General features: G+C 28.7%; 1 protein-coding gene across 1 annotated transcript; it reads left to right on the top strand.

Moving 5' to 3' along the window:
- The first annotated feature begins 2,815 nt into the window (after positions 1-2,815).
- Positions 2,816-5,278, top strand: LOC129896489 (uncharacterized). The gene is made up of 6 exons (XM_055972409.1): positions 2,816-3,207; positions 3,641-3,902; positions 4,024-4,060; positions 4,154-4,259; positions 4,741-4,851; positions 4,993-5,278. The coding sequence occupies exons 1-6, from the start codon at positions 3,025-3,027 to the stop codon at positions 5,107-5,109; spliced, it is 816 nt and encodes a 271-aa protein (XP_055828384.1). The 5' UTR covers positions 2,816-3,024; the 3' UTR covers positions 5,110-5,278.
- Positions 5,279-11,745: the final 6,467 nt, after the last annotated feature.

Raw genomic sequence — 11,745 nt, 5'->3', positions numbered from 1 at the left:
TATTTTCTTATTTTTTTGTTTCAAAAAATATCAAAAATCCCTTTTTTTACTCCCATCATCTCTTTTTTCGGATACATCAATTCAAAATATCATACTCATGATTTCCTTCCTTTTTTTCACTCCACAAATCTCTCCACAGTTACATCTATTAATCTATTTTTGAATTTCAAATATTTTCTCCTTCTAATTATTGATTTTAAATTATTCAAGAGAGAGGTAGATTTCTTTCCACACTTCAGTTTTTTTTATCTTAAAAAATTATTGATACATATGGATGAAACTCGATTTTTGTTGTTCAACTTTTTGTGATGCATATAGGTTCACATTTTTAATGTATCTAATTTTATTGTTTCTTAAATTAATGTATAATGCCTTCGTTTTAATATTATGATACATTACATTTGAATTGTATTTTCGAAATAGATAGATTTATCATGATACATTATTATTTATGTATCTTATTTGAATTGTTAAGTATAATATTTCTACTAGATACATTAAATAGGTAATTGTTGCCCATTAGATGTTATATTTGAGATTACTGGTAGTCGTTATGCATTAGATACATTTATTATAAATTTAAAGTTATGTATCATGTCCAGAACTCATATGTATTATAAAAAGATTAACAACAAAAAAATCAAAAAAAATAAATCAACCAGTTGTTCTATCAATGTTGTGTCCTATACATAACTATGAATATGATACAAACTGATATTGTTATAAAAACATTAGTGTTTATCTATCAACAATTATATTTGATAATGTCTACATATACATAACCTTCTAGTTGAATAAGTTAAAGTATATGTATCTGGTAGTAAAAAATAACGAAATTTTATAATAGCTATGTATCAAATAAATAACCATGAACATGATACATACTAATTTGTGTTTTAATAAATTAAGGTTATGTATCAAAACTAATATTTGAACATAATATATTGTATATGATAAAAATGTAGTGTATCATAATATTGAAACGAAGGTATGATACATTAATTTAAGAAAGAAAACCAACTAGATACATTAAAAATTCGAACCTATATGTATCACAAAAAGATAAACAACAAAAAATTCAAAAAAATCAACAATCCAATTTGTTGAAAGCAAAAAAACGTGATGACGAAATCTTTTTACACATTCCTCTTTGCTTTGTACCAACTCCCGTAAGTTCTTTTCACTTTCAACAATGACGCCATCCATGAATCTTGACTCAAAGACTTTGCTGGAGCCACCGCCAAGTCACGTATTTTGACCAATAACAATTTCATCACATTTGTATCGTTCATACTTTACCTCACTTTATCTGATTTTGGAATGTCTTAACAAGATCGACATGTTCATGTTGTATCAGTATAATTTGTCGACAATTTTAATTCAAAAATTGAGAGTTTTTTTGAAGAATGGGGAGAAGAATTTTGAATTTTACTAGCATGTTTCAATTTGTCAGGAATTTAATCTCATTTGCCAATAAAGCTTTTTCATAATTTATGCTTTCTTTATTTACTTTTTTCTTTTTTTAAACGTAATAAAATATTTAATTAACAAATCTTCCGTTAATTTTCCTTTTTTACCGCACCATCATTAAAGGCATCACTATGTATCCATAAAGATGATTTATGTATTCAAGTTTCTCAAAAAATAAAAAAAAATTATAATTTGAAAAAGAATAGAAATAGAACGTAATTGACTCTTTCTGTGTGAAATTTATGTAACCACTTATTGCCTATAGTAGATAGGCCCCAGAACATGGACATTGAATGCAAAAGAAGGGAAGTGGTCTCAACTACTATGAGTTAGTTAGGCAAGTAGGTGAACTTCAACTTCCCACAACTAACCCCAAATATTTGTATTTCTTTCAACGATCTATTTATTACACTTCAAATATAAATTGTGATCTAGAGCTCATGTTGAAATGTTAATAGTAATTCTTATTTCCACCAACGTGTCATCTACACATCCTCAATTTCAAGTTAGGTGGGATAGTTACAAATACAAACACACACGTACACTCAAAAAATAAATTGTGAATCTACCTTCCACTGGTATTTTTTTGTATAACCATTTGTTATATACAAGGGGTTAAAACATTCCGAAAAATGAAAACTTATTGGGTCTTTCAATAAATTATCATACATATTAAGTAAATTATTATGTAACACAAATGCAAAATCTACGTCAAAACTATTGATTCTACTGAATTCATAAGTTGAATTGTTGTCGGCCAATTTTGATTCACACGGTGTAAGTGCTCGATATTTATTCTGACTTTCTTAATATAATTGATTTTTCTTTTTCTAAAAGGAAAATACATAGTCTTCATATTTGGCTAGTGTTTTTTTTAAGAAAAATAAAAGTTCATACCTTCTAACTTGGCTACATTTATAATGTAGTCCTATGGGGCTTTGAGAGTTTTTTGTAGGGGGAATTTGTGAGATACAAGTGATATGTTATCACTTGTGTGAACCCTTTTTTATTCTGAGTGAATTATGTGAGATTATTTCGATATTTTATACTCTCATATTTATTTAATGAATTATTCATCTCATCTTGTGGATGTAAGTCGATTGACCAAACCACATTAAATGTTTGTATCTTTTTTGATTTATTTCTCGTTTGTCTTCTTACTCGTGATCTTTCGAAGTTTGCTTTGCTTTGCTAACTCCACGTAACACCTGATTATTTCATTCCTAACACTAAGATCCAATAAAAAAATTAAGTTTTTCCTATAAAAAAAAGTTAATTTTATTATTGGAGACAGAGAAATCTAATCTATCTCACCAATGGCTTTATATTATATTCTCAAAAATTCTATGAGGCAACTACATCTATGGTGGACCCAATTGATTTTAGTCAAGAAGAGAGTCTTAATTTATCAAACTTCGTCATGTGACTCTTTTAATTTCGTCTTCCAAGTTAATTGGCAAGGAAATTGAAGTAGAAGAACATTATGTTAATTTACAAGTAAAGTTGGGTTCTTCCTTTTGTATATTTTTGTGTGTCTGCTAGTTATAGAAAGTAATGGAGGGAAAAATTGAAGGAGCAGGGAAGAAGCTACACCATAATAATGGGCTAACCAAATTGCAGGAAGGAAGAGAAGAGATCCAATTAGTACATTGCGGTGACGCCACAATCAATGAACAAGAAAAGGAGAAGATTTCTCTTGTGAGAGCTCTTGTTGAAAAGCAAGATCCCTCTTCCAAGGTAATTCATTTCTGCTTAAATTACACTGGATATATTATTGATTTTTTCTGTATTAAAAGTGATAGATTGAGGTTAGTTTATGCACATTTTGACTAATTTTTGTCTGCTAACTCCTGTCCCAAATCTGTTCATCAAAATTTGAATTTCATGGTTCTCATGAGCTTATTTTTGTAGTTGATTTAGGCCCAATATTCGTTCTCTTTCTCCTAAATCATCGTATCCGAGTAAGATCCATTATTGTTCTTGGTATGTTGGTTATACTTCTACAATAGATGTTCAATTTTGGGCATGTTGGATGTATAAAGTGTCTCACATTAGTTTTTAAGGAATAGGATGTTTCCTCCTCATATGGAGCCGTCCTATATTTTCGGGGTTTGAGTTAGGTTCAAGTTTCATTTTTTTCATATGTGGTTTATACATCAATTGTTTGTAGGAACTGGATGATTTTGCGATAAGAAGGTTTCTTCGAGCAAGAGATCTGGACGTGGACAAAGCTTCAACAATGTTGTTGAAATACCTAAAATGGAGGAAAAGCTTCTTACCAAATGGGTACATTTCACCTACTGAAATTCCAAATGAGATAGCACACAACAAAATGTTCTTACAAGGTGAGGACAAATTAGGACGCCCCATTGCTGTCGTTTTTGGTGGCAGACATATGCCGAACAAACAAGGAGGTCTTGAAGAGTTCAAACGTATGTTTTTTGTTTTGTTTTTTGTTGATACCATTCTACTTGGCCTGCTGTATTTTGGTCCTGATATGACTTTTGAACAAATCAAGTTTTCTTATTGTTAAGTCATTGTTTTGATTTACAGGATTTGTTGTCTTAGCTTTAGATAAACTCTGTTCAAGGTACACAATCTAATACTCCTAGTATAATATACTCCCTCCGTCACTAAAAATATATGTTAATTATTATGTAATTGTATGTCTTGATGAAATCAGGACCTCGCCAGGAAGGGAAAAGTTTGTTGTAATTGGGGATCTCCAAGATTTTGGCTATTCCAACAGTGATGTTCGTGCATATATAGGGGCTCTATCCATTTTACAGGTCTACTTTCCCATTTTCATTTGATTTTAACCTTCTATACATAGACTGTTTAGGTTACCAGAACACCTAAAATGATAACCATAGGCAAACCAATCCATGATAAGAAGAATTAGTAACCTAGAAAACAAGACATCATTGAGTGGCGGATCTAAAGGAAGCAACGGGGGTCAATTGAATTCCCTTAGTCGAGAAATGTTACCACGCAAATAGGGCAAATATAATATATATTTTTTGTTATACATATGAAATGTTGAATCCCCTTTATATTAAAAAATGAATCTAGTGTAGTGGTAAAGAGGGTAAAATTTATTTAGGTCATAGGTTCAAATCCTAGATGTGACAGTCTTAGTAATTTTTCGAATGCCCTTGACACTACCAGTATATGTTAAGTGAAATCCATTTCATATTTCCTTTTATAATTGTCATAGGAGAAGGCTCACCATATTATAGTGCATAATCTTGAAATTTATATTAAGTGCAGGACTGCTTCCCTGAAAGACTTGGAAAACTGATTGTGGTTCATGTTCCTTACCTATTCTGGACAATGTGGAAGATTTTGTATCCTTTTATTGATAACAACACCAAGAAGAAGGTGAGGCTCTAAAGTGGTTGACAAAAAATGTTAGAGCTCTAGTCAATCTGCTGCTGTAGTCGAGGATGGCCTCGTTAAGTTGTTATATGAACCTTGTATTAAATCATCTTCACCAAATTTGTTTCCATTTTTTCCTCTCAGATCACATTTGTGGAAAACAAACGACTCACGGAGACTCTACTTCAAGACATTGGTGAAAGCCAGCTACCAGAGATTTATGGAGGCAAAATGCCATTAGTTCCTATTCATGAAGCCTAAGCAATTTGTTACACATCATTATTATTATTATTCAGAGCTCATTTACAAGGAGTTTCAGGTAATGCTCTCGATAACAAGACAAAATATGTACTATGATTATACATTTGTATACACTATGTAAACATCTAGCTTTTACATAAATGAGAATTGAAATATTCTCCCCTAATAATTTCAACTTCAGTTTCCATCTGATTGTCGACTAAAACTAGATAGTCCTCAGTCTAGATTCTACAGCAAATAAAGATAAGGTTATATAAAATTCACTTTAAATCCTCTTTGTATTCGGGGAAGGGTTAAATGCATCTGTAAGTTCTCTGCATTTTCTACAAAAGCAAGACTTATCGCTATTATACTAGTTTTCCATCTTGTTTTTAGTGTTCGGTCATTTCTAGCAAAGTGTAAAGAACATATTAGAGGTTATACATCAAGTATACTAGCGATTCTCAGGCTTATAGCTCATGAAACTGTCATACATGAGTGCCCTTGCATATTTAGTTAGAGATGTTAAGAACTACAATGGTACGTTTTACAAAGTTGGAGAATAAATTGAAGACGTACAATAAGATGCAGAGACTAGAGAAACCCGAAAAAATAAGTACCTTCATGAATCTTCTCTATCAATCACATTCAATATGAACTCCTGCTCCCTTCCCTAGAATCACCACCGACAATTCCCATAACTGTAAAATGAAGTAGACACTCGTTTTTTGATCATATAAACAACATTATTAGCTTAGGAGCCTTCCTTATAATAGCAATCGATTCAACAGTCATGACTTTTCCAACATATTGTACATACAAGACAAGTGTTCTTTCTCATTGATAAATTTGCATTACATGGAATCAATATTTTTAGTTGACCTTTTGAAGAATTCTTAAGATGAGAAGAACGAGTCAATAAGAGATCATTTCTACTATATTTAGTATAAAATATATACACACTTCTTATGCAGTGTACATATTTTGTAGACTAGATAACCCAAAAATATTGGATTTTCCTTCCATCCATGTCATCATTTGAGGAGGTAATAATTTCACTTTGAAAAGGTTAAGGGGATGGATAACGGCACACTCGCAAAGTTTTGAGTACATAATTAACTTTTCAAACAAATTTAAAGAAGTGAAATATATTTTTTCCTATTTTTTACCGTTTAACTTTTGACTCAGAGAGGCTAATTTGAGCTAATAGTGACTATTATATCTTTAATGGAATGGAAACCCCAAACCCACCCATCCCTGCCCACCTTAATTAGACCATACAATTATACAGTAAAAATGATCTTGTGTGACCACTTATAAAAAGAAAAAAATCAAGACCATTTACAAATCAAATTGATGAAAATAAAATAAAAATCAGATCTCTTATTTGTAAAAATAAGGATATCTGACATAAAACTAAATAAAAAAAATGATGAAGGGCTATAAAACCAAATCTATACACAATATATACAACTGAAGTGTATAGATATTAGATACTCTCTTTGTCCAATAATAATTATCCACTATTGATTTGACACACACCTTAAGAAATAATAAATAATAGGGGTAATATATTTTATATTATTCTTTGAATATATTAAATTTAATACTTTGGAAAATGTATTAGATATTGAATAGTAGTATCTAATACTCCCACTGTCTATCTTTACTTGTCCACTATACTATTTTGGAATGTCAAACAGTAATACTTGTCTTGTTTATAAAACCAATGAACAATTTATCAGGATGTGTCTGTTTTACCCTTCCTATTAAATACTATTTATTTTTCAATGTTTAGATGATTTGTATTTAATAAGAGTGATTTCATAAAATTACCCTTATCATTTACTGTTTCTTAATTCTGTATCAAGTTAATAGTGGATAACTATTGTTGGATAGAGGGAGTAGCAATGGTAAAATGGACACAAATGGGTAAATAATTCATTGATTTTTCAAACAGGACAAGTATTGTTAGACATTTATTTTAAATATAATGGATAAGTAAAGATAGACCAATGGAGCAGGGTTTACCTTGGCTATAATGGTAAACTATAGATGGCCAAAATGTACATTTAGGTAAGTTTCCCAAAATACTTTCCTAATTATGCTTAATTTAGACAATTAATTAAACGGCATTCAAATTAGAACATTAACCAATATATACAAGTGAATCTTGCTAACTATCTTTTCACTGACCTGACATTTGCTATTAAATCAAAACTCTGAGATTTAGGGACATGTCATCATTAACACTTTGAAACATTTTTTAGCCTTTTAGCAACTTTTATCTCTTCAATTTCTTTGTTTCTTTCTGTGTTTGGCGGGGTGGTCGAGGTACAAGAAAAATTAAGTATACAATCAAGAACCAACTAATTATTGCCTGTGTTATGCTAATTTAAAAAGTATTCTCTACCTTATCTGTTTATATTTTCTCGAAGAAAACTTTTGGACTTTTACAAATAAGAAGATATTTTTTCATGTTAAATATAATAAGATAGCATGCATAATATGGCTATTAAAGACTAATTTAGGGGTGAGAATTTCTCTCGATAGTTTTTTATAAATAAGTCAATTGACTAAATCATGTAATAATATTATATATTTTTAATATAATTTTACGTATCGTCTAATTTTTTTAAAAAAAATATAAGAGGCGTTTGGCCATAGATTTTAAATATTTTTCACTGTTTTAAAAATTTGTGGAGCTAAAGTTGAAGATAGAATTGTATTAGTTTATATCTTTTCAAAGAATATTTGGAATACGTCCATATTTGAATGTACTTAAATACAAAAAAAATGTCATCTTACTATAATTAAAAACATTTAAACCTTAAAACTATCATTTTATCCTTAATGAAATAATTTACAACCATACGAATATCTATATTTAGATCATAATTTTTAAAAGTCTTTTTTTTCCCTTAAGCATCGTATTAAATCAAACGATACTATAAGTTATTTTTTAAATCTTAAGTACAACTTCAAATTGAATTTAAATTTTTGTAAGAATATTTTTTGTTTTAGTATCAGAAGAGACAAAAGCAAAGAAAGTCCAAAGAAGTTAAAGCTGGATATTGAATTCTGCGAATCTAATGCAATGACTCTCTGCAACAGAGCGACAAAATTTTATAAAATCCGTACGCTGCTCTATCAGTACGTGTCATCATTTCATAGGTTCAAATTTATAGTCTTAAGGTTGACCAGATCTTTGTGGTTCCGTACGAATATTTTATGTATAATACTGTTATAAAAAATTATTAAAAATACTACTTAGTTTATAAAAACTATTTTGTTAAAAGGATCATTTCCAAATTTAATATAGTTAGTTGCTCCATATGGAATTGTACTTTTGAAAAATGTTAAATATTTCGACTAGTCCTGAAATAGAAATAAGCATATAAATTCAGACCAGTGAAGTAGTTGAGAGATTAATTTAAATTATTAATGTTGACGTACAATAAGGTGAATAAAAAATATGAAAGTCATAAAATGTGGATGATAAATGACAAATACTTTTTTTAAAAAAAAGAAGATAAATACATTATTCTCCAAAACAAATGAAATAAACTCTTAGGAGGATTATTATATTATGCATAAATTATGTAACAATTATCCCGAGATGAAGCTAGAGTTTAAAGTTTATGAATTTTGATCTAGTAATCAAATTTATAATTCGCTTTAATTATTGAATTTGTGATTTAATATTTATATATATAATGAATTTTCTTATAATAATCACCAATATTTATGTATCCGTGCATATATATTTATGATTTTTTTTTGTTGAACCATTTGTATCTGACATTAACAGGCCAAATTAATTTAGATTGATGTTACGTAGGTCTTAATTAAATAGAAAATAGTCTCTATCAATAATTTTTCTATTATCAAGATTCGAAATTGAAGTTTGTTGGTTAAGGATGATCACAAGGGTGTATTTATAAGTATGGGCATCATGTTCATGTAAGCCCTTGTTCTTCCTTCTTAGACCATGTTTAATAATACTTTTTTTTTTATTTTACTTACTTAAATAATATATGTGTATACCCAAGCTCAAAGAGTTCTATGGTTCAATATTTATCAGATGCATTTTTATAAATGAAATTGAAATTTCAAATCTCACGTCTATCTTATTGTACTTTTTTCCGTCTAGAATTGAGCCCAAAGGTTCAAATCTCACATATGATTTTTATATTTTTAATCTTTCTTTTATCTATAATTTAGTCCTCTCGAGAATAATAGTGTCTTGTATCCCCTCCTGTGTTTTACTTGAATACTTTTTTTCCTTTTCTTTATTTGCTTTATTATTTCAATATATATCCACGATTGACACATTGAAATTCCTATTCTCTTTATTTTATCATCATTAAATTTTATGTAGTTAAATAACATTTCTATATTAAAAATAAGCAACAATAGAGGATGTAACACCAAAAATCTTGTTTTCATTTTTTAATTTATTTTATTTTCGAAAAAATTCTAAGTTTTTATTTTCATAAAATAACTTCATTTAAAATATATTTCATGTTCAAATAATATTTTATATTTTTTTAATTGAAAAAACTATGATCAAACACAATTTTAACTGCAATTTCAATTTTGAAAATCTTAACAAAGTAATTTTTTGTTTTCATGACTAGCAAATAGAGGCAAGTATAGAGGAATCCGATTAGAAAATATGAATGAAATCATGAAAGAGAGAATAACTATATTTTTGTGTTTGTAAAGTATAAAGGGGAACAGCCTTATTAGATTACAGAAAGATTATTAGGCTTAACCCCTTACTCTGTTGTATCTTATGCTTCTTGCTGCAACTATGTACTTCCCTGCATATATATATATATATATCAGACTTTAACTTGCCAAGTAATATTAACTAGTGTAATTCTTAACTTTGGTCCCCTTCAGGCTTCAACTTCAACTGAATCCTTTAATTAATTTCCTTCACGTACGGTCCCCACTTGAGCAAATATCTCATATAAATTTTAATAAAAAATCTCTAGTGATAATTACTAGAAAATATAAAATTAGCTATGAAATTTGTTGTTAATTTCTAGCTAAATGAATGCACAATGTGACTTTAAGGAAATTATTTCTTCAAGTATTCGAGGTTTATGGAATATATCATATCAGGATAAAACGATCTTACTCACCGGTGAATCGAGACCTAAAATCACGATGTCAGAGAACCACTCAACAACAGTATACTGCACCTAGAATACTAGATTTGGTAGTTAAAGAAAAAGTCTAAAAATTCGTTGTTTAAAAATGAGAGAAAAATCTTCTATTTATAGACAATAAAGCATAGCGTAAACAAGTGATTATTATACCTTATCTAAAAGGTCAAAACCCTTTAGAAAAGTCTTAGCAAAAATCGCAACTCTTATAAAAAGTCATAAAGTCTTCATTTTCCATTCATATCTTTTAAAAATCAACATAATTTTTAGTTAATTATCTAATAAATTAACCTTGGTGGTCTAACAAGTGTAAATAGAATATATATTAATTTTATTTATATTTGTCTACTCTGAATTTTGCAGTCCTTAAAATAATGATTGATATACATATTTTATTATAATATCTATATTAATTGATGTAATATGTTACAAGTGATAAATAAAAATAAGAATTTTATATTTGAACAAATAAAGAGGTAAAAATGAACGGATGGAGTATGCGCAGAGAATTAGAAAAACTTTCTAAAATGAGAACGGTCGGGAAAGTGGTGTCCATATAGTCGGAACAAGATGTAGAAAATAGAGACTCGCCGTGTTTGTCTGACTAGTTTACGTTGCTTCCCAATTCCCTAGTCTGATTAGAACTAGTCTAGTCCCAACCCCCTCTTCCTAAAAAGCTAAATTAATTCAACTGTTGTATCCGTACCTTCTCTCTGTATGCAAATGCAGAAAAGCACATTGCTATTCACTTATCTCTGATCCTATCCCTGAAAAACTATATTTTCAAACTTACAATAAAAACAAACGTTTTTTTATGTATATGGTGTCAAAACAAACTCATGATCTCCTCTTTGGAGTAATAACATGTATTTTGACTTTTATCATTACAAATTGAGGTTATTTCAAGATATCTTTTTACTGTACTGATAGTATATATTACTCTCTCTAGTCCATATTAAGTGAATTGCTGATTTTTTTTTATAATTCATAAATAAGTGTATTGTTCAAAGTTTAGGAGAATCGTTGTGATTTTTTTCCCATATGAAGTAAGATTCTTATGTACATTCTACGTTTTCTAAGAGAAGAATTTAGGAATAATCAAAAAGATAATAATAAAAAATAGCTTTTAATTTTTGTCCTTAAATATTTTTCTCAAAAGATATATCGTACCCCAACAATTTACTTAATATAAACTAGAGGAATTATAAAGTAAAAGCTTAGTAAATTTTAACTTATAATAGTATAGGTTAGCTACCGTATTTATCGAGTTATCAATTAGTAAAACTTATCAAATGATTTTTCTTTAATGAGTTTAAGTAATCATGTACACTATCAATATAGTAAATATTTTTGTACTATCAAGTCATCTAAATAATGTCTAGGATACATATATTTCCTCACAACGTTAGACTTGTAATTTTTTAAATAAAACAAATTACAAGTTATATAATGTTAAACGTAACCTAATGATGAAAACATT

The sequence above is a fragment of the Solanum dulcamara genome, chromosome 7 (genome assembly GCF_947179165.1).
Source record: "Solanum dulcamara chromosome 7, daSolDulc1.2, whole genome shotgun sequence".
Lineage (NCBI taxonomy): Eukaryota > Viridiplantae > Streptophyta > Magnoliopsida > Solanales > Solanaceae > Solanum > Solanum dulcamara.
This window is presented reverse-complemented; position numbering and strand designations above follow the sequence as displayed.